This window comes from Oryza sativa, chromosome 10, assembly GCF_034140825.1.
Source record: "Oryza sativa Japonica Group chromosome 10, ASM3414082v1".
NCBI classification, from domain to species: domain Eukaryota; kingdom Viridiplantae; phylum Streptophyta; class Magnoliopsida; order Poales; family Poaceae; genus Oryza; species Oryza sativa.
In genome coordinates, this window is record NC_089044.1 from 22,152,255 (window position 1) to 22,174,796 (window position 22,542).

The window sequence follows — 22,542 nt, forward strand, 5'->3', positions numbered from 1 at the left end:
GAGTTTGACACTGTGACGAGTAGAGGTCAAGTTGGTGGGGAATCTAGGCGGCGGAGGCGGTGGAGCGTGTCGGGGAGAAGCCGCCGGCGGCGAGGGGAGATGGAGGCGACGGTGGACGAGCTGAGCGAGGCGTACCAGGAGTTCGTGGCGGCGGCGGCGGCGGTGGTGGAGGCGCGGGGGCAGTCGGGGGGAGAGAAGAACGCGGCCACGGACGCGGCGCTCGAGGCGTTCAAGCAGCGGTGGGAGCTCTTCCGCGTCGCCTGCGACCACGCGGAGGAGCTCGTCGAGTCGATCCGCCAGCGAATCGGTTCCGAGTGCCTCGTCGACGAGGCCACCGGCGCCTCCTCCTCCTCCTCCGCGGCGCTGGCCGCCCCCGGCATCAAGCCCATCAGCGCCGTCCGCCTCGAGCAGATGAGCAAGGCCGTCCGCTGGCTCGTCATCGAGCTCCAGCACGGCGCCGGAGGTGCCTCCGCCGCGGGTCCCGGCGGCGGGGGCGGCGCCGCGGCTGCGGCTTCCGGCGTTGCGGGGCAGCACGGCCACGGCGGGGTCGACACGCGCTTCCCCGAGGACGGCGCCCAGTAGGTATTTATTTTGCTCAATTATCTTGTACTAGTAGTATTTTCTTCCAAAGAAAACAAATTACTGGTGGTATCTCTGTGTAATCGTCTAAGAATTGAAGCATTAGAGCTTGTGATCGATATTCTAAAAAAAATTGAGCTTGTGATTTTCTCAGCATTGTTACTTTATGCCTACTGATGTTAAAATTTGGGAGAAATTAACCGTTTTCTTAGTGTCGTGGCCAGATCACGCTTAGTAACTGATTTAATTTTGTCCTATTGCTTTTGTTAAGTGACTAATTGTGTAACGGACTTCCTTCCAGTAGGTTTTAGTTCTGATTTGTAGCTCGCTCACATAATGTTCGTGCATCGTACTAAGGTAAGGTAGTAAACCTGAGGTCCCAGGAAAAAATGAACAATTTCATATATACTACTCAACTAGCATATAACTGTATAAGTTCCTTCAACTTTCAAGTACCTACTCTGGATGTTTTGCTAATCTTGCGTCCGCCACAATGTGAATGCTTTTCCTTCTGATTTTTTAATGAACAACATTTTATTGAAGAATAACTAAGCAGCCACAAAAGGCACAATTTGTGATAATAAACTCTGGGAGATTGCTCATGGTTTGTGAAACCCAGTTATACTGGAAAGTGATATTGGTTATTAGCTACTAGTTTCCTCATATAATTCTCTATCGTACATTTTTGCGCCTTTAGAATTAGCTGCCAATTTTGGCCAAACAATTCAATGTTTGTAGCATATGCTCTTCTTTTATTGTCGATATCATAGTAGTAATTCACTGCTCTATACCAAAATTGCTCTGAGCACTCATACTCTATCACAAGCATTAGCAGCAAAGTTTCCTCAAATGGAATATGAAGAGATGTAAGGAGATAACAAGAAATTTTGGAAATGATCAACTGAAGCTGCTGCATTAATTCACCTCAATCTGTGAGAAAATGGTGTTTCCTTATGCATGATTTTGTAAGGCGCAACGATCCAAACACGAGCAGCTCTACACACCTGAAGCTGACTGTATCAGAGATGGATTTGATCCATCATCATAGCCTCATAGGACATAGCATCAGAAATATAAATGACTATAATACCATATTGTGTTATTATGAGCTAAATGAGCTGCTCACTGATAGAAACAGCAGTTATTTTAGGTCCACTTTGATCAGTAGTTCACAGGAAATGGTCCTATTGAATGGGTGATTTTCTAGTAGCAATTAGCAAATCACTCTGTCTTGTAGAGCATGCTGAGCTAGACCAGCTTTTCCTGGCAAGACAACTAAACACTAGCTTCAATTTAGCTAAACCAGTTGTTTACTGAGCTAAACATAGCAAAAACATAGCAGGCTAGAAGCCAGGAAAAACTGAGAAAGGAACTATCTATCTGAAAAAGCATCTTTCATGTTTTCTTAAGAGAATCTGATAGTAATAGGGGAGGACAAGATAGGAGTCAGTTTTTCTTTCTTCTTCTCTGAACTTCTCTCAAGCGAGTTTGGTTAAGAGGTCTGTTGATGGCCGCTACACGGAGGAAAATTCTCCAAGCATGGTTTGAAGTTTCCCAAAATGCATGACAGCATCCCGTGGCCAAGCATCTACCCCCAAAGCATGTTATTGTCCATTTAACATTCAACATCTACTGATCATTCCAAGGTACGGACAAAAGAAAAGAAATTGAGCACAAAAACAGGAAACAGTAAACACAGCATATCCATATGATCACTTTTCTTCAGAACTAGCCGAATTCATACAGATTTTTCTTCAGAACTAGTCAAATTCATACTGACTTTTATTCAGAACTAGCCAAATTCATACCGACTTTTGTTCAGTGCAAAAGATGAGTGTAGTTTTCAGATCTTTATGTCGCGAGTTTGTCAGCCTCTTTCTGAAGAAGTTTAAATGCAGGCATAGCATTATTCGCTTGGGTTACAACACGTAAAATGGTAGTAAGAGGCAAATGTGTATCCTCCATTCCGTTGCGAAGTGCGATGGCCATCCAAAACTCAGAGATCAGTCGAACAACGTTCTGTGCAGGCAAAAAATGTTAGAGAATTTTTCATGAAAAACGATCTTGATGGGCCGGCTTTTCTGTCCGAGCACGTATTTTCGGCCCGGAACGTGACAGCGAGCAAAATGCGGCCCATAATTAGCTGGGCCAGAACGGGGGTGCGGCCCATTATAGGTAGCAGGAGCACGATGGAATAAGTTCATCTGAGGTCCCTTAACTTTACACCGAATCCGATTTTCGTCCCTCGATCGGAAAACCAGACACAACAGGTCCCTCAACTATTAAAACCGGTGCAGATTAGGTCCCTCGGCGGTTCTGAGAGCGGTTTTGGCTGACGTGGCGCCTACGTGACTAATTTGACTCCACCACCGAGCTCGTCAGCGACCGCCCACCGGAGCGAGGAGGACGACAGCCGGCGATGGGTGAAGAGGACGAAGGCGGTGGTCTGGAGCAGAGGTCGGAGGAGGGCCCCCAGCCACCATGATGGTGCTCGATCCGTCGCGTTTCACCACCACCGAGCTCGTCAGCGGCAGCCCACCGGAGCGAGGAGCTTCCGCTTCCCCTTCCCCCCATTGACGCCGCCGCCACCGTAGCTGCGGCGCCGCTCCCCATGCCACCGCTTCTGTGGTGCACGCCGGATGCGGACGGGGAAGCCATGGCCGTGGCCGCGGACGACGTCGACGTCGACCTCGGCATCCTCGGCGACTCCTAGGGCCCCTGTGCCGCCGCCACTACCGAGGGGAGCAGCGCACGGCGGACGTCCTCCTCCTCCAGCTGCCACCGCCACGCCTCCCCGCATGGCTGCATCTCCTCCTCCTCCTCCGGCGGCCATCGCTGCACGCCGCCCTTTCTCCCTGCCGGCCACCGCCCTTCTCCTGCCCGCCACTACTGGATCTCAATTGCCGGCGCTGCTCCGGGGGGACCTGCCGCCGCCCGTGTCGATCTGTTCTGCCCATCGCCGTCGCTGATCCCCTTTTATCGCCCCAGCTTCCTCCTCCAGCTCGCTACTCTCGCCGGCGGACGCCGGTCTCGCCGCCCCCTCCAGCTCGCCACTCTCGCTGGAAGAGGAGAGGAGAGGGGAGAAAGATGAAGAGAGGGAGATGGGGAGAGAGGAGGAAGAAGAGGAAGGGTGAGTTTGACTGACATGTGGGGCCCACGTGGGTCCCACAATTTTTTATTATCTTCTATGTGAGACTGACATGTGGGTCCCTAGGTTTTTATTATTTTTCCGGGTCGAATTGACACGTAAAGCGCCACGTCAATGCCACGTTGGACGAAGACCGAGTCAAATTAGCCACCTAGGCGCCACGTCAGCCAAAACCGCCCTCAAAACCACCGAGGGACCTGATCTGCACCGGTTTTGATAGTTGAGGGACCCGTTGTGTCTGGTTTTCCGATCGAGGGACGAAAATCGGATTCGGTGTAAAGTTAAGGGACCTCAGATGAACTTATTCCGGAGCATGATTGGGAAGGGAGGACATAAGGCCCATGTCGCATGTGTTTGGACGGTCCAGATCTCCAGATCACTCAGCAGGATCGGCCGCGTTCGCGTAGCACCCGCGGTTTGATTCGGCTTCCCGCAAGGCGGCGGCCGGTGGCCGTGCCGCCGTAGCTTCCGCCGGAAGCGAGCACGCCGCCGCCGCCGACCCGGCTCTGCGTTTGCACCGCCTTGCACGCGATACATCGGGATAGATAGCTACTACTCTCTCCGTTTCACAATGTAAATCATTCTACTATTTTCCACATTCATATTGATGTTAATGAATATAGACATATATATCTATTTAGATTCATTAACATCAATATGAATGTAGGAAATGCTAGAATGACTTACATTGTGAATTGTGAAATGGACGAAGTACCTACGATGGATGGATGCAGGATCATGAAAGAATTAATGCAAGATCGTATCTGCCGCATGCAAAATCTTACTAATTGCGCTGCATATATGCATGACAGCCTGCATGCGGGCGTGTAAGCGTGTTCATCCATTAGGAAGTAACCTTGTCATTACTTATACCAGTACTACATACTATATAGTATTGATTTCATGAGCAAATCTACAAAACTGGAAAGCAATAAGAAATACGGGACTGGAAAAGACTCAACATTAATCACCAAATATTTCGCCTTCTCCAGCAGAATATATATCTCTCCATCTTGATCACTGTACACACTGACAGTGTACGCATAAACGCAGCAGCCAGCTTAACTGTCGTCTCACCGTCGCACACTGGCCTTCCATCTCAGGCTAGCTTTCTCAGCCACCCATCGTACATGTCAACTCGGCGCGCGCACAGGCACAAATTACGTACAAAACGCATGACCAAATCAAAACCACCGGAGAAGAATCGCTCCCGCGCGCGGCGGCGGCGCGCACGTACGAACGCACGCACGCACGCCCAACCCCACGACACGATCGCGCGCGACGCCGGCGACACCGGCCGTCCACCCGCGCCCTCACCTCGCCGACTATAAATACGTAGGCATCTGCTTGATCTTGTCATCCATCTCACCACCAAAAAAAAAAGGAAAAAAAAACAAAACACACCAAGCCAAATAAAAGCGACAATGGGATCGCTCACCACCAACATCGTCCTCGCCGTCGCCGTGGTGGCAGCGCTGGTCGGCGGCGGGTCGTGCGGCCCGCCCAAGGTGCCACCCGGCCCGAACATCACGACCAACTACAACGCCCCGTGGCTCCCCGCCAGGGCCACCTGGTACGGCCAGCCCTACGGCTCCGGCTCCACCGACAATGGTAATGTTACTATCTTATCGTGTAATGTTATTCTCTCCGCCTCAAAATATTAGTTCCGCCGACAACGGTAAAGTTACTATCTTATCGTGTAATGTTACTATCTCCTCTTCAAAATATTAGTTTACTGGCTCATCATGTAGTGTTACTATCTTTGTCTCAAGATAGTACGATAGAATAACGAATCTGAACAGTGTCTAAATCCATGGCGATGGAGTAACTGTGAAGCTCATCCATGATCTATGGCGATCGATCGATTAATTGGTTGAGTTTTGTTTTTTTCCAGGTGGCGCGTGCGGGATCAAGAACGTCAACCTGCCTCCCTACAACGGCATGATCTCCTGCGGCAACGTCCCAATCTTCAAGGACGGCAGGGGATGCGGCTCATGCTACGAGGTAACCTCACCAATTAATTAACACAACCTCATCGTCTCGTACTCTCCCAATCATTGTCCCGAGGACATGCATTCGTACATCTCCTTCGAAACAAAGGAATTTCATTTTAGAATTTCATAAGGGTTAATTTAGAACTATAGTGATTATATAATGAAAATATATCCAGTAAAACTCTTGTGTTTCAAATTAAGGCGGCCTGATCTTATCAACAAGTCAATGTTTAATACATTGCTATTTCACAAACATTTTTGGCAGTTTATATTTCACAAACATTCAATGCAATATATATATGGAATTTTGCTAAATTAATGGACATCGATTTACGTTAGGTACATTTTGATTTGGGCATTAATTTGGCCGAGTACATTTTGAGTACAGGTGAAGTGTGAGCAGCCGGCGGCGTGCTCGAAGCAGCCGGTGACGGTGTTCATCACGGACATGAACTACGAGCCCATCTCGGCGTACCACTTCGACTTCTCCGGCAAGGCGTTCGGCGCCATGGCTTGCCCGGGGAAGGAGACCGAGCTCCGCAAGGCCGGCATCATCGACATGCAGTTCAGGAGGGTGCGCTGCAAGTACCCCGGCGGCCAGAAGGTCACCTTCCACGTCGAGAAGGGCTCCAACCCCAACTACCTCGCCGTGCTCGTCAAGTTCGTCGCCGACGACGGTGACGTCATCCAGATGGACCTCCAGGAGGCCGGATTGCCAGCGTGGAGGCCCATGAAGCTGTCGTGGGGCGCCATCTGGAGGATGGACACCGCCACGCCACTCAAGGCACCCTTCTCCATTCGCGTCACCACCGAGTCCGGCAAGAGCCTCATCGCCAAAGACGTCATCCCGGTCAACTGGATGCCAGACGCCATCTACGTATCAAACGTCCAGTTCTATTGAGATCGGACGGAAACGATCCTCCTAATTTATTTCCCTATTAATTTGTTCAAATGGTTTCCTTCTATAACCTATATTTTTCCCGTTGTTAGAAATGGTTCCATTTCCTCCTACAGCTTACTTTAAGATAGTTGCGCTTGTATATCTGCGCCATCTTGTAAGTTGTAAGATGCTGAAGAACACTATGAATTCTGAGCATCTGATTCTCCGGGAAGATTTACTATGATAAACAACAGTTTGATTTACTATGTGTGTCCCCTTGTTTATTGTATGCTATCCTAATACTTATGAAAAGTTTTGATAAATATGTGTCACTTTGCGAAAACTCAAATTCAATACATACAAGTTGAAAAAAATATTATACGGTAATATTTGTTCCTATAATATTACACGTACGCTAAGAGAAGACGGACATGGATTTTCTACTCCTAGCTAGGTGGAATCGCACCTATGCAAACGTTTGCATGTCATCTAAATAGTCGTGCATTTTTTTTTAAAAAAAGGTTTAGATTGATGTGATGCTAGAAGTATATATACATGTATAGTTAAATATGATCTCCTTTGAGAAACAAAAATAACAAAATTTGAACAAAAAAATACAAACACAACTTGTTATTTTTATTTACTTGAAGATCGAATTTGTAGTTGCATGTTTGTGTACCAAATTATATTATCACAATATATCTTGCTAATTTTATTTTATATTTTTATTTAACTATTTATACCACATGCATACCCTAGATGCACTTGCTAAAAATATTCTCACTAGGAGACGGGGAAGTATCCGGTGCAATCACCCAATTCGGTGCAACTATGCATCTCTCGTCCTACACCGTTGGATTGAGAAATGGGCGTCCGAGATTCGTCCACGTCACCATAAGTTAAAATTTAACTCTCAGTAAATTTTAACTCATGAGTGAATTTGCGAGTTATATTTTAACTCATGGTGACGTGGACGAATCTCGGACGTCCATTTCTTGATCCAACGGTGTAGGATGAGAGTTGCATATTTGCACCGAATTGGGTGATTGCACCGGATACTTCCCACTAGGAGACATCACCTCGAGGGGGAAAAAATCATCTCCATATTCATTTTTACCAATTTCCAACAACAGTAAACTGATAAGTCCCATGATTCTAAGTGGCCTGAAACAATTATGTTCAAGCACAATCTGACATCAAACATTTGCTAGCTGATCATCACCTGCTCATATGAGCATGCACGATTTATTGTAAGTTGCTGCTCACAAAACAAAACAGCTACACTACACGAGCAGACTTCTGAACAAAGAATGAGCTATCAACTTTACAACTTATGAAGCTAAGAATAATCAAGTTCACTGAACTAATTACTATGATGGAATCTGCTGCTGCTTCTGCTGCATAAATTCCTCAATGGCAGAACGAAGAGCGAGATTCGGGATCAGCTGAAGATGTTCCAGAGTTGATTTTGTCATCGGGGAGGTGTTGTGCCCGCTGCCGAGCCATCCTTTGATGGCCTCCTCTTCGTAACTGAACCCATCTGCTGCAATGTGAGGATCCCTCATGACCTCCTACAATATTGTTTCAACCAAGCTCAGCAGCTGTTAGACTGTTAGTAGCATATTATTATTCCCCACCAAAAAATGCTGCAAGGAACTTTAATATTCTACTTCAGCAAGCATAATATAATTATTCAGAAAGTTATATCAGAAAAAAAAAATAGTTCCAGAACAACAATAAAATCTGAGAGATCAAAGCATGCACACTTGTTAACATTCATATTTTCCCTCAGAAAGAAGTTCCGATCTCTGTCCCTCATTAAGTGTGGCAACAGTTCTCAAGGAAGCAACTCTCGGTAAAACCAGAACTTGTTTTAGAACAGAGATAGCTCCTAGTATCTTTAAGCCTTGAACATGGGTGATTTTTAAGCACGAGATGCTGTATTTCTAAACTAACATGCCATAAGTCTAAAAATATCAAAGTTAAATTCAGTCGTACTATACACAGAACCGCCAACACAATAACTTTTGGATAGTTCTGAGAAACATTTGCTTTTAGATAATGGATTAAACCGGCCTCTACATCCAAACGGATGTTCACAGCCAAGTACTGAGAAACATGGATGGTGTTGTGCTTCCATCATACTCGATTGCAATAAAGAAGCAAAACATCCACAGCTTTTGCTTACCACATTTGTAATCCCAGTTATCGTGAATGCAACTATGAGTCTATGACATGTTATTTACTGCACCGCGGAGAGGTTGGACATGCATACCTGAGAAATTGGGCATATGAAGTAGAATGGCGTGCGGTTCTTATTCACCCAATGTCCAATGGATTCTGGTTCTACTGGCAGCGAAGCAGACTTTACAAGGGGTTCGACCACGCTCCACACATGATTCATACGATCAGGGCGCTTCCTTCTGCTAAGCTCTGCACACTGCAGGCCAAGAAGCATCAGCTTCTCAGCCTGCACAAACGGCCAGTCTCCAGCAGATCGGTCAACAAGCAACTCCAACTCACCCTTATCAAGTGCAACCTCCACCTCCCTTGCAATGCCTAAAGCTGGCTTCCCAGTCACCAGTCGCAGTATGATAATGCCAAATGAGTATATGTCAGACCGTGCTGTTAGTTCCCCAGTTGTAAGAAATTCAGGGTCCATGTAAGCAAAAGTTCCCCTTGGATTTGTTGTTTGGTAGAAGCTCGTGGACACTGTGCTAGACCTATTTAGGAGGCGAGAGATTCCAAAGTCACCAAGCTTACTGACCAAATTTGCATCAAGAAGAATGTTTGCTGGCTTGAGATCACCATGGATGACTGCGTGAGGCTTGTCAGAGTGAAGGAAGATGAGCGCCGAACATATCTCACCGATGATCCGTGTACGGATCTGCCATGTAAGCGGAGACGTGTTGCTTTCACAGGCTAGATGGTCTTCAAGGCTTCCATTTGGTAAGAATTCATACACAAGACCTGAAGCTTCTGAGCAATAACCTACAAGAGTTACAAGGTTTGGATGCCTTACTCTACTAAGAACAGCAACCTGCCCAGTAACATTAGTTTAGTACAACTAAAGCAATACAAAATCAATTTGCAATTATGGTTTCAGAGTTGCTATTAATCTATTACCTCTTGCTGAAACTGTGACTGCCCTTGCAAGTTCTGAGAGCGAAGCATCTTAATTGCAACAGTGGTGTTACGAAGCTGACCCCTGTAGACACACCCAAACCCACCTTCTCCAATTTTCATTGCATCACTGAAATTTTGTGTTGCCTGCTGCAGCTCCAACAAAGAGAATTCAGTGCTCCATTCCAAGTCTGAGCTCGATACCATGTTTTGTTTCTCTCTGTGCAGCTCTTCTGCATGTTTGAGTGCATTGTCTCTTTCATGCTTCAATTGTTCAAACTCCATTTGCATTGAATCAATGAGGGCTTGGCTTGCTGCAACTGTATCCTTGAGATCAATGATAATGCTTCCATATTCCACGGCCTGTTGCTCTAGTGTCACTTTCTGTTCACTCACGTCGGAAAGCTTACTGCTGAGGTCATCTCGGTTGTGTTTCAGTGCATCCATTTCTTCCTTCAATAATTGTATCTCCACATTTGCCTTTGCTAGGGTTTCCTCAACCTCTTTCCTTTGCTTGGCCTCATTTAAGAACAAATCCTCAGATTTCCTGGCCTGTAACCAGGTCCATTAGATCTTTGTGTAAAAAAACCTGCAATTTTTTATGCTAACTTAGTGAAGGGTTTACCTTTTGGTGATATGAAATCAATTCTTCTTCTGTCTTTTGTCTTCTCAGTGACTCATCATATGCTTGCTTCCTATACTTCTCAGCCTCTGCGAAGGCTTCTTCAAGTTTATCAAATAGGTTAGCATTTGAACCTGCGTCACCCTGGATACAGCACCATGTAATGGAATAAGATTCCTAGCTAATCATCCAAAGCTTAAATTTGGTATTAGAGCTTACCTGTTCATGGTGCAGTGCTGAGTTTGGAAAGTCACAACCTGCAAGTGTTGAGATGCCATCTCTAGGTATTCCAGATGAACTAGAATCGCTCAACACTTCTTCAGTCACAGTAGAAGAAGCTCGGTATGAACTTGGAAAGCTTCCTCTGCGGAAGCTATCCCAGGAATCAACAGAGGTGCCCTCCATGTTTAGCCTGCTAAGGGACTCCTGTAACGATGATCGAGAATGCAGTTGCAATGATACCCTGCTAGATGCAGGGACAACCATTTCAGACATGGACCTCTGTACGTAACCGTTAACTGCATTGTTTGCATATTGGTTTGTAGTTCCTCCCCGTGCAGCTAGATTGGATATTGAGCCTCTGATAGTGTCAGGTGATTGTGAATTTGGAGAAATAGGAGCAACAAAATCTCTGAACACAGTTTAAAGAGAGAATTACTCAAAATGATTTTGGAAAAGGGAGAACACTAACAGAATGGCTAGTATCTAGGAAACAATATATGAAGTCGGTATGAAATGAATATACAGATGACTGGTCGGTCCAGAGGTATGGCATGCATACTGCTCATGATCATATTCTTAATACCTAGTGTATATCAGATGCTCCTTGCAAACAAACCAAATCTTGCATGAAGGATTTGCTTTAACCGTGACTGAGAGTGCTGTTTTGGACTTGGGCAATTTCATTTTCCTGAAATTAGAGTTTTGAGGCATCACTTAGCTAGATATATGATGCAACAAAAGTACAAATCGGTAGCAGAAATGAAGACACACCTGGAGTATTGCTTGTCAGCAGCTGCTCCCATGACGAGTTTACTTACCCCATGCAGCAAAATAAGCTCTGTAATCCCATTAGCAATGTCTTCATTCTCAATAACAATTTTCTCACATTTGACCTGAAAAATATAATACACTTAACTTGTTCCCCATAGCAATTCAGACTTCATTACTAAGAATGAATGAGAAGATTGCCTGAACCTTCATTTTTGTGCATTGCTCGAGGTATTCATCCAAATTCTTCTCCACCTGCTCCCTTTCATATTTTCTGTAAGTACTGACCTGTTCCGGTCTCAATTTACTTGCATGGAACTTGCCTCCCACTACCATGTAATTAGATGAGTTGTTTAGTAATTAGTACACCACGCGAACAAAGTATGTCATTTGAAGTTGCAATAGCAGATTTAGCTGAAATTTAACACATGAGGTCAACATCTAATCAACCTTCACGCGATTTGTTCTTCTAAAATGAATATTTACTGTGAACTGTGGACTGAGACTGACCACTACTTCAGTTCTATTCTGAACTGACTCAGCGTGCATCCATGGGCACCAATACTAGAAATTATCAGTTCGCATTAAGAGTTTGAAAAAAAAAACCGAATACAATCACCTAGACACTAAACAATTTTGGCAATTCAGACAAGCGAATCGATGAACAACTCAGTAGGAAATAATACTTCCCCTTTGCCCTAAAAGGCTAAAACCCAGTCGCATTTGGACCAAAAGGAAGCGGGAATCTCTGCACGATCCTAGCCCAGCCACATCCTCGGGATAATTGTGCGCGCGAAGATGCTCGCCGTCGCCGGAGTGAGCTCCCGTCGCGACACCCCTCGCCGCCGTCCCCGGCGAGGCAGGGGGCGCCGCATTGGGGGATTCAGGACTGGGACTCAGTAGTGAACTAAAAAGGAGTTCAGAATAGAATACGAAAAAAATACAGGGGCTTCCTCACAAAAATGCATCAGAATGGAATACGTAAAAACTACAGGGGCTTCCTCACAAAAAATGCATCAGCCAATCAGGGCCGTCTGAATCCTGACCGTACATAGCTAATCGAACGGCTGATATAAGCCCTGCAGCTTGTGGCGTGGGGGTTTGCAGAGCGACGACGAGAGAAGGCGAAGAAGCGGGAGGACACACGTACTGCTCATCGGAATCATCTGCGCCGGCGAGTGGACGTGCGCCGCCACCACCACCACCTCGCCGCCGCCGCCGATCGCCGCCGGAGCCAGTTCGGCGACGTGCCGGAGCGCCCACGCGAGCGTGGACCTGCCGCTCTTGTGCTGCGCCGGGAGAGCCACGAACACCTTGTTCTCCGGCGCCGGCGCCGCCGCCGCGGCCGTCGCGCGGCCGGAGGAGGAGGAGGAGACGCCGCTCCGCGCGCTCGCCGTCTCCCACGCGTCGGCGTCGCCGCCCCTCGAGCCCATCAAAAAAAATGGCGCGAGACGAGACGGCCGACGTGTGTGTTCCCAACTGATTAACTAACTAAACTAACTCCCTCGCGATGATCCAGAGCTAGAGCTGTAACTATATTAACCAACGGAGACGCGGATTAAGTCCACGAACTAAACGAGATTATGTCGCAGATTGGGTTAGTTTAGGACGTTATTTAAGGATCCTAACTTGTCTAACAAACTGGAGATATGATGCTACTCTGCTCGTTATAAAGATTAGTCGTTTTCATTTTGTTCGGGGGAGAAGCGCGGGTCCACGGCTGACAGGTGGGGCCCTCGAAGACTTGGCGGGAATCAAAGTCAAGTAGTCAACTGCCTAAGGCAGTGGGACCCAATTGAGACGTTAATTGGTTTTGTATGGGAAGACTTGTGAAAATATACATATTTGGCACCATCTCTTTTCGTTTATATTTATCAGCTAAAATTTAAATTTTTAATATTAATTTAGAGTTAATTTTAGAGTTTTTTTCATTGTTGTTTGTTTTTTAATCTTTATTTCTAGATCGTCGAGAACACGTATATAAAAGTTTTATTTATAAATTATTTTTTATTGTAAATATGTTGTTTTGCCTTTGCCTTCAAACAACCAAACTGCTAAATGATGGGGCTAATTCATTGCTTTCACACTTGAAGCAGTCAAGCTGACTGAAGACAAATTATTCTTGTAACTTATCACATCACTCTTGAAAACCATTCCACTAGAGGCAATAATGACAACACAAGAATCATAAGACCAAACAATATCTATACACAATAGAATGTGGAGTATTAGTATTTTCCAAGTCGATTGGGACAAGAATATATGGTTATACAATTTAATATGAGTAACAAATATAGCAAAACGATCTTAACAAATATAGCAAAACGATCTGATACTCGGCGGTTGCAGCCTTCAAAACAGCAGTGCATTTTTTTTTCTTATCAGCTATTGAGAGTACAAGGATAACAACAAAAATCCTGAAAAGGATGTGTTCTGCAAATCCAACTTCATCAAAAAAAAAAAAACTTGGAAGAAAACACTATTACGTGTAGGTAAGGGAAGAAGAAAATAAATAGATAGTTCTAATTTATGCTTGCATTAACTCTAGTTCTAATTTATGCTTGCATTAACTCTAATGGATTTATCTTGCTGCCTTTTCTCGCTTACATAAATACTGGTTGATACGGATTAACTCTGCAATAACTTCTTGATGTTTTGGTATATTGGCACGAGGGCAATAAGGGCGATCTCAAGATGCTCCGAGCTGTTGAGGCGAATGCCAACTTGACCAGTTCCCTTGTTGCTTAGATTCGCATGACCAATCAAATTGCTAGCTCTTCCAGCAGGAATCTGAGACTGGATGTTGCAGCCAACAGCAAGATCCCCATGCCAATCAACAACAGAGAGCGCTATGGTAGAAAGCATGCGGCCAATTGGGTAATCTTTGTCTTTCAATGTTGCTTCAAGCCGCCCTCCGTAAGCCACATCTCCCCTCCCGCTCATAGCGCCTCCACTAACCAGAACCCTGAGCTGCTTGTTCACAACAAGCTTGTCTTCAACCTTCACACCAGCGGATACAGAATCTCCAAGGAGTGTGGCGGATATCCCAGCAGCCGTGTTATTGCGCCTGAAGTTTTTAAACCTCGACTCGCCACGAAGAGTGTATGCCATGTCCTTGCCAACAGACTGCAAATCAAGCCCCAGTGAAGTGGTTTTCCCCTCACCGTGCTTAAGTGAACTTGCGACCTCCATTTGGAGGGAGCAATCCTTCTTGTCTTTTGAAAGTTGACCAGACACTGATAAAGGAACTTTACCTTTCACAGCAAACAACCTTTCAACATTTAGACCTTCATAACCAACATCATGATCCCATCCCTGGGTCTCCAGCACTGGCCTGACAAGCCATTCACTTGGTGTGTCCAGGAAACGATAGCGATGGCTAGGATGGTCAGAATCAAACGATGAGGGCAATACCATGTCGGGCATAGGCACTGCAACATTTGTTGGAGCACTGCCATCATCTTCAAGATTGCTGTTACTGAAGTCATCTGTTCTTGCACTGGCCTCTGCTGCCATTTTCTTCATTATTTTACGGCGCATCCTTTCCTCCTTTAGCTGTTTTTTGTAGAATAACTTCTCTCTGTAATCCAGCTCCTCAAGATATGCCTTCCTCTGAGCATGGTTTAGCTTTGCAAGCTGAGCTTTTGTGAGGCGTTTAAAAGGAGGCAAGTCATCATAGTCTGAACCATCATCTGAATCCGAATCATCAGCCAAATCGTCTTCAATATCATCATCATCACCAAACTGCTCCTCTGGTAACTTCAGTGGGGCTCGAGACTGAAGAAGCGAAGACAATAGGAAAGGAAGTGGAGGAATCCTCATACGAGGTTTACCAGCAGGATTGTCCTGCAGCTTGAGAAGCGCGTTGGCCTCTGCTAAAACCTTTGAGGCAAAACAAAGCAATAGCAACTGTGGTTTCCAGACATGCCCATTTGGCAACACCCTCTGGCCTGCCCTATTGGTCCTGCACGCTGAGTGGTTTTCAACCAGGGACACTGGATTCATAAGACGGACATCACCAGCGGCTTGCCTTATAGCTTGCTGGACTACATGAGACCTTTGGGTTACAAACATCTCATAGCTCAGGGGAATTCCATTCAGACCATCAGGTGGTGCAGATGCAGCATGAGTTAGCACAACTATGGCATTGAACCAGATTGATGCTCCAAAGACTCTTGTAATGGTTTGCAGAAGAGGCACATCACCATAGTCCCTGGTCTGCATATCCAGTCTATCAAAATAAAGAACAATATCAGGAGGGTTTCTGCTGATAAGTCGCTTGACAGAATTGAGAATCTTCTGGTTGTGGTGCTGGTCTGAAGATGAGCATGACAGGCCAGGAGTATCGATAACTTTTACTTTGATTCCCTCAACTGCACCAACTACTTCTTGAACCTTTCTAGTGCTGGTATCAAAAGCATTTGTTTCCAACCGGACATCATCAAAAATAGAATTGATGGTAGCACTCTTGCCAACCCCAGTTTTACCAAGAACCAAGATGGTGCAAGAAAAATCAAGGGGCTCGTTTCCAGCAGCTTCAAGACGTTCTGCCATATCTTGTGCCCGGTCAAAACTAAAAACACCCTGGCCTGTATTTCTTCTAAGCTGTTCTGCCAGCCCAAGTCGGTAAAGAACCTGAGAAACCACCATATTATTAGGTGTTTGCCCAAACCTGTTAGCAAGACGCAGAAACTTAACCCGGATCATCTGGAGTTTCTCACGGATTTCATCATTTTCGTCTCCATCCTCAGGAGATTCAACATCCTGCCGAGTTTCTCTGTCCACAGCGACTGGACCATTAGCGCGGGTCTGCTGAACAGGTCGAGCTGAGGGCTGCGACAAGGAAGTCGATGCTCCAAGCCCAGCAGGACGAGATGGCAAAGAGGGGCCATTAGAACGACCTGCAGCACCACTAATGGATCGTGCAGGAGGAGCGGAGGTAGCTTTACTCTCATCATCAGACGAGCTTGATCCATTCAATTCCTCGACAACAACGGACGGTTCGCCTCCAGATTGTTTGGGTCCCTCTTCCCTGCTCTTCGCAATCTGCGACTTGTGCTGAGCAACCTTCACATGTTCAGATTCACTCTTCGATTTGTCCGGTTGCTCCTGGATATGGTCAGCCAAAACAGCTTCTGTCACATACTCCCTGATTGATTCCGTCATGGCTTCCTCCTCCAAGCGCTCCCGACTCGCATCACCCTCAGCGTCTTCTTCTATACCAATATCAGCACAAGAACCATACCCTTCTTCGTCACCCTCGACAGCGAGAGAACGGGAGGCCAACAAATCCTCCCCATTCTCCAAGGCCGATCCATCCTCACGCTTCTCATCCACGTCCCCTTCCAAGACATCCACGAACTCCTCGCCGTCAGCCTCCTCCCACGCCGCCTCCCGCCAGGCCGCCGCGGCCGCGGCGCCGGGCGTCTGCTTCACATCGGGCGTCTGCACAACCTCCTCCTCCTCGTTACTCCCGTCCCCATCTACCGCCTCCACACCCTCATCGCCATCGCCCCCCTGCGCCGCCGCCGCCGCCATCACATCGCCCTTCGCATCCCCCTCCTCGGGGACTCCGCCTGCGCCGCCGTCCTCGCCACCCAAATCCCCCGCCTCGCGCAGCAGGGGCCTCTCGCCGTCGACCCCGCCGCTCTCCATTCCGCGCGAGAGAGAGCAAAACCCTAACTCCCCAACCATCACAAACAAAAACGGATCAAACAACATAAATAAAATTAAATTAAAAAAAAAGAGAGAGACATCAGAATGAACAGTGAAAAACAAACGCAGCAGGTCATGTCCATGAACATGCATGGGTAGATTGCGCGCAAGGGTTGATCGGAAGGGAGGGCTCCGGTGACTACCAACCTGTGCGGCGGCGGCGGCGTCGCCGGAGAGAGAGATCGGAGTGGCGAGTTCGCCTCGCGCGGCGCGGTCGCGGGGTCAGGGAAAGGGGAGGAGAGAGGGTGGTGATCAGGCCTCAGGGGAACGAGAACTACTCGCCGTTTCGGCTGGATTAAACCCCTGATGGGATGGGGCCTGACCTATGGGGCCCGCTGTTAGGTAATTTTACAACTTTGCCCATGTGATTACCAGCTAATTACTATTTACTCCAGGATAAAAGTTGTTTTTCTTATTGGCTAATGACTAAAAATATACCGCTCAAAAAAACAATGACTACAAATATATATGCTGTCAGTGAGTGAAAGTTTTATATCATCGCTGTGAAAGGTTGGAGCTGTGTAATCACATGAGAAATACGTGCCATTGACAAACGACACGTGATATAAAAAGGGTCCACATTCTAAACAGCTAGTTCCGCTTAGATATTTCTCGTTTTTCGTTAGCACGTTTTTCAAATTACTAAACGGTGTATTTTGTGCGAAACTTTTTTTATAAAAGATGTTTTAAAGAACAAATAAACTTATTTTTTAATTTTTTTAATAATTAATACTTAACTAATTATATGTTATTCGTGTTTCTCGTTTTACATTTGGCTAATCGTCCAAACCCAACCACTGAAAAGAACGCGGCCAAGCTGAAGTGATTTGTTGTGCCTTTAGGCTTTGATCGTTTGAGCTTTAGTTGATAAGTCATGAAAACATAAATGAAATAATAAAAATAGCTTATAAGTAAATCTTTTATATCTATATTATTTACGGTTTAAAAGCTAAAGCTGAAAAACAGAGTATGACAAAAAGAAACTCCACAGTTAGGTTCCAAAATTAAAGTTTTCTTTTAAGTGATAAGCTTATTCAGTGCATGAAATCACTCACTATTTCAGTGGGTGTATTTTCTCATTCAGAAAATCAGAAGGTAAACCAGCAGAAGGTTTACACGAAATAAATTAAGAGAAACGACACAAAGGCATCCTCTGATACCTGTCATCAAGATTTACATGAGAGAAAAAGAGAAAGGAACAAAAGAAGAACCAAAGCAAAAGGAGAAAACAACAAGGAGGAAAAGAAGAGGCTGAGGCATGGAGTACAGAACAAAGCACCCATCCATTCCTCTCCTTCAATCGAGGTGATCGCAAGCACATAACTCAATGACACGGCCTACGTGTAAGCAGAAAAGAGGGAGCAACGAAGAGGAAGAGAACTTGTATTGGAGTCTCATGATCATGGCCATGTAGGGAGGAACACATGTTTGGTCTTCCCAAAAATTCGTTTCCTCCATTTCTTCCCGTAGAGACCTTACGATCTATTTGTTTCAGCTTAAGATAATTATATAATATAAATTATTAAATTAGATTACTATAAACTGAATTATAATAAGCCAATAAAAAATAAGCTGTTACCTGTTTGATTCTCTGGATTATTAGTTGTTAGCCACCCAATAATTAAAAAAAACATCTTTAGAGTGGATTACCAGATTATAGTAATCTGGCTTATAGATTATAATAATCTATTATAATAAGTTATTTGTTTGTTTCAGCTTGCTCATAATAATCCAGATTATAATAATCTTAAGCTGAATCAAACAGGCCCTTAATTTAGTGCGCTGAAATGCTTGTGAGAGTACTCTGATTTGGTTGAATAATTCTGATATAAATTAGCGTCTCAGATACAACAATTTGGGTATTAAGTTTGTCAACAAACATGGAAATTGACCTTCTAGGTTCAGCATTAAGAGCTGTATTTCTTGGCTAATGAGGTGCCACGTATGCTAACAGAGTTGTTTCGCTGCCTTGAAATTGTTGTGTTCCTTTCTGAACCATCAACTGATTCTACAATTCTCAATCTGATTTTTAATTATTATTATTATTATTATTATTATTTCAAATATCTTCCTGTGCTCTGGCAACGATGGAGAGAAAGTATCAGCTTTCCACTATATTTGCCATCAACGATGGGCTGCATTTCCATCATGTTTTCATGTGATTGTTTAGGCTTCATCGTGCAAAATGTGACATTCAGGGATATTATGATTTATGCCAGCACATAATCTTGTCTGACCTGATTGGTTATAAATCAAAGAGGCAAAAAAAGGTCATCAACACAGCATCTCTGTTGCTGCACTAGCTGACAGCTCAAAACAAACAACACATGACAACTGTTTAAAAATGCTGTTGCTTTCAGCTGAATCCATTTGTCAGTGCGATGTCACCCACAACAATATTCACAAAAAAAATTGAGTGAGTCAGAGAAGGGGAAAAGGAGCAAATAGCATCAGGAAAATGAATACTGTTTTCTCCTTGTATAATCTTGGATTACAGAACGAAGAGCAAAGTTTGGGATCAGGTCGCGGTGCACAAGAGGCTGCTTGGTCATGGGAGACACTTCGTGCCCTTCATCAAACCAATTGATGATCGCTTCAGCTTCATAGGTGAACCCGTCTGCTGCAATGCAGGGTTCCCTCATGATCTCCTGCAATTACATGCAAATCAAAACATGGTCAACTCAAACGTCTCTTCTGAAGCAACATAATTTGTCAAAAGTATTTATATTACTGTAAAGAAAAGTACAGAATTTTGAGATTTTGTTTGTCTGAGGATATGAAAACCTGAGAAATCGGGCAGATGAAGTGGGAAGGAATGGAGTCTTTATCAAACTGTGATGGTACAGTTGATGCTGGAGAAAATGCAGTCAGGCTCCTTCGGTGTAGCAACGTTTCCGGTTGTCTGACACCATTGTCATGGTCAGGATGTAACTGAAGATACTCCTGCTGTGGCTTGATTAGTTGTCCTGTGGCTCCGAAATCACTCTTCATGTCGACAGTTTGTTGTCTCAAGATAAATTTATCGGTAATCACTTCTTGTCGATCCCCCAAGATTGTGCTCTGGTGATTCCTAGGTATGTCCATTTCTTGTTTTAACCGTGTAAGTTCTAAGTTTGCTTTGACAAGAGCTCCTTCCAATTCTTTCCTCCTTTTCACCTCCTCCAAGTACAACTCCTCGAATTGTTTGACCTGGGAGGTTCAGAGTTATTATCAAAATCTTTTAAAATAAATAGTATTGCCAACTTTTAGTTTAGCATTTATGAAGAAATCAGTCAAATGGGTAGCATAATTACTTTCTGAAGAGATGAAACCACTTGTTCATCTGCTCTCTGGCGCCTCAAAGATTCGCTTAAAGCTCTCTCCATCAAGTTCTCAGCTGCTACGCGTGCATCATTGAGCTCATCAGAAAACCCCAATTCCATCTCATTGTCATTCTGAAAACAAAAGCACCGCTATCATGTTATACTCATGCTTTGAAGATACAATTTTAAAAATCAGAATATCTACTGCATAATCTGATGAAACCTGTTCCTGTTCAGCTGACGGTTGCAGAATGGTCTGACCAATATCAGGGCTGGGAGGAGTATCAATCTTGAAAAGTTGGCTGAGAGGTGTAACTGATTGTGTGGTTTCTACTTTCTTGTCCCTGTCATGGAGAACTGAATCAGAGATTCTGAGGGTTCGATGTTCAATAGTCATCAGAAATCGAAAAGTGTGCAACACATCAGATTATACCTGGTACAGATTAGCTGTTCCTTACACACAAACCAAATCTGGCATGATGCGTCAGCTCTCTGCATGATTTCTGTTGCTATCTTGGACTTTGGTTTGTCCATCTTTCTGAAACCGAGAAGGATAAATATAATCTGAACTTCCTAATTCTACCAAATACATAGCACAATTGAATCTTTACACCGAAACAATTTTGTAATGCTAGATGTACCTTGAGTAGTGCTTGTCTGCAGCAGCTGCAATTACTAACTTGGTGATGCCATGAGAGGCAATAAGTTCAAGAAGACCAGCTACAACATCTTCTTTCTCAATGACTAGTTTCTCACATTTGACCTGAAATATACGAACCATTGTAAATCAAGGTTAAGCATGAATCTTCACCTTCGAAAACATTTTGATTCTGTGCAAAGTTTCAACGGTTAATGTAATTAGTACTACTACTTCTGCTCCCTCCCGCTGTTTGGAGTAGAGTTACCGTCGTATCGAGTTTTTTTTCCTTTTCCTCCTTGTTTTTTATCTTTGTTTTCTTCCTTCCTTGGCATAGGCCGGTCTGGCTGAGTGCGTCGTGTAACAAAAACTCTATTCTTTTAATATATTGACGTGCAATCCTTTGCGTGTTCGCGAAAAAAAAAAGTACTACTACTAATGTGGCAGCAACCAACCAAAAGGTCATCTTAATGATAACTACTGCACAAAAATCTGATGCCAGGTGCATGAAACTGCAGGAGAAATGGAGGAAGATGGGGAAAATGGATAGCACCTTCATTTTCCAGCATTGATGGACGTATTCGTCTAAAAGCTTATTCACCCTTTCACGCTCAGTTCTTCTGAACAAGCTTACTTGCTCCGGACTCACGTTACTAACATGAAACTGAACTCCCACTGAGATTAAAAGAAGAAGATAATCTTAGTTAATATTTAGAGAATGTATTTTGCAAAAGAGGACAACATGAACATCCTACTGCTGTCTTTCCCCAAGGAACAAAAGAGTCACAGTCCACGAATCTTTCACGATGTACACGAGCTTCCTTGATAGGACAGGCAGCCATGGAGGATCATTAGACGACACATTCTTAAACCGAACAGTTAAACATCTAATGACGATCAAGGGGGGGGGGGGGGGGGGGGCCGGGCACGTACGGACGGGGATCGTCTGCGGCGGCACATGCACATGCGTGACGACGAGCTTGGCTCCGCTGCCGCGGAAATGTCCGAGCGCCCACGACAGCGTCGTCTTCCCCTTCTCAGCCGGCAGCGCCACGAACACCTTCTCCACCGCCGCCGCCGCCGCCCGCGTCGCCGGATCCATCGAGCTAAGCTGTCCTCTCAATTCGCGTAGGAGAAGGCGACAGTGACGCCATGGGAGGGGAGAGAGAGAGAGGAATTGAAGCCCCAGGCAGCAGCAGCAACACGGGGAACAGTGATATACATGGACAAAGTGGGACACGAAGGAGGCGACTTTCCTCCGGAATTCTGAACTTGTCGCAATCCTATCAGGAAATTCAGAATCAGACCAAAACGTGGGCAATTTCATAATCATTCATACCATGTCTCTCTGCCTTTTTCTTTGGATTAAAAAGATGCCCCTGTTTATATTAAAAATCATGTAGAGGATCCAGTTACAGCCAAGTTCAATGTCTTTGTGTGCTGACCGCTCAAGTGGATATTAAAATTTATGTGATCTCTGAATTTGGCTGTTGTAAGAGAAGAATAAGATAAGGGATTTGGCATCTTGCATATCCAAATGCCTGATCCCCCA

At 45.1% G+C, this 22,542-nt stretch overlaps 5 protein-coding genes across 6 annotated transcripts; 2 read left to right on the forward strand and 3 right to left on the reverse strand.

Moving 5' to 3' along the window:
* The first annotated feature begins 9 nt into the window (after positions 1-9).
* Positions 10-735, forward strand: LOC4349300 (mediator of RNA polymerase II transcription subunit 32). Its single transcript, XM_015758573.3, has one exon. The coding sequence runs from the start codon at positions 100-102 to the stop codon at positions 580-582; it is 483 nt and encodes a 160-aa protein (XP_015614059.1). The 5' UTR covers positions 10-99; the 3' UTR covers positions 583-735.
* A 4,350-nt stretch (positions 736-5,085) lies between these two features.
* Positions 5,086-6,924, forward strand: LOC4349301 (expansin-B9-like). The gene is made up of 3 exons (NM_001404323.1): positions 5,086-5,338; positions 5,622-5,731; positions 6,110-6,924. The coding sequence occupies exons 1-3, from the start codon at positions 5,152-5,154 to the stop codon at positions 6,620-6,622; spliced, it is 810 nt and encodes a 269-aa protein (NP_001391252.1). The 5' UTR covers positions 5,086-5,151; the 3' UTR covers positions 6,623-6,924.
* A 760-nt stretch (positions 6,925-7,684) lies between these two features.
* LOC4349302 (U-box domain-containing protein 33) lies at positions 7,685-12,845 on the reverse strand. 2 transcript variants are annotated; one of them, NM_001404321.1, is made up of 9 exons: positions 12,487-12,845; positions 11,544-11,665; positions 11,340-11,461; positions 11,152-11,256; positions 10,566-10,977; positions 10,350-10,490; positions 9,728-10,276; positions 8,877-9,641; positions 7,685-8,172 (listed from the first exon to the last, which is right to left on the reverse strand). In NM_001404321.1, exons 1-9 carry the CDS (start codon positions 12,767-12,769, stop codon positions 7,972-7,974), a joined length of 2,700 nt encoding a protein of 899 aa, NP_001391250.1. In that variant the 5' UTR covers positions 12,770-12,845; the 3' UTR covers positions 7,685-7,971. The 2 variants fall into 2 exon arrangements, with proteins under 2 accessions (NP_001391250.1, NP_001391251.1); NM_001404322.1 differs by lacking the exon at positions 12,487-12,845 and having other exon boundaries at positions 11,544-12,237.
* An 834-nt stretch (positions 12,846-13,679) lies between these two features.
* LOC4349303 (translocase of chloroplast 132, chloroplastic) lies at positions 13,680-17,320 on the reverse strand. Its single transcript, XM_015758559.3, has 2 exons — positions 17,199-17,320; positions 13,680-17,014 (listed from the first exon to the last, which is right to left on the reverse strand). The coding sequence occupies exon 2, from the start codon at positions 16,989-16,991 to the stop codon at positions 13,965-13,967; it is 3,027 nt and encodes a 1,008-aa protein (XP_015614045.1). The 5' UTR covers positions 16,992-17,014; positions 17,199-17,320; the 3' UTR covers positions 13,680-13,964.
* Positions 17,321-19,319: 1,999 nt separating this feature from the next.
* On the reverse strand, positions 19,320-22,181 carry LOC9269569 (U-box domain-containing protein 36). The gene is made up of 8 exons (XM_015758570.2): positions 21,924-22,181; positions 21,544-21,665; positions 20,995-21,116; positions 20,787-20,891; positions 20,577-20,697; positions 20,345-20,485; positions 19,836-20,240; positions 19,320-19,699 (listed from the first exon to the last, which is right to left on the reverse strand). The coding sequence occupies exons 1-8, from the start codon at positions 22,090-22,092 to the stop codon at positions 19,502-19,504; spliced, it is 1,383 nt and encodes a 460-aa protein (XP_015614056.2). The 5' UTR covers positions 22,093-22,181; the 3' UTR covers positions 19,320-19,501.
* Between the last annotated feature and the right edge of the window lie 361 nt (positions 22,182-22,542).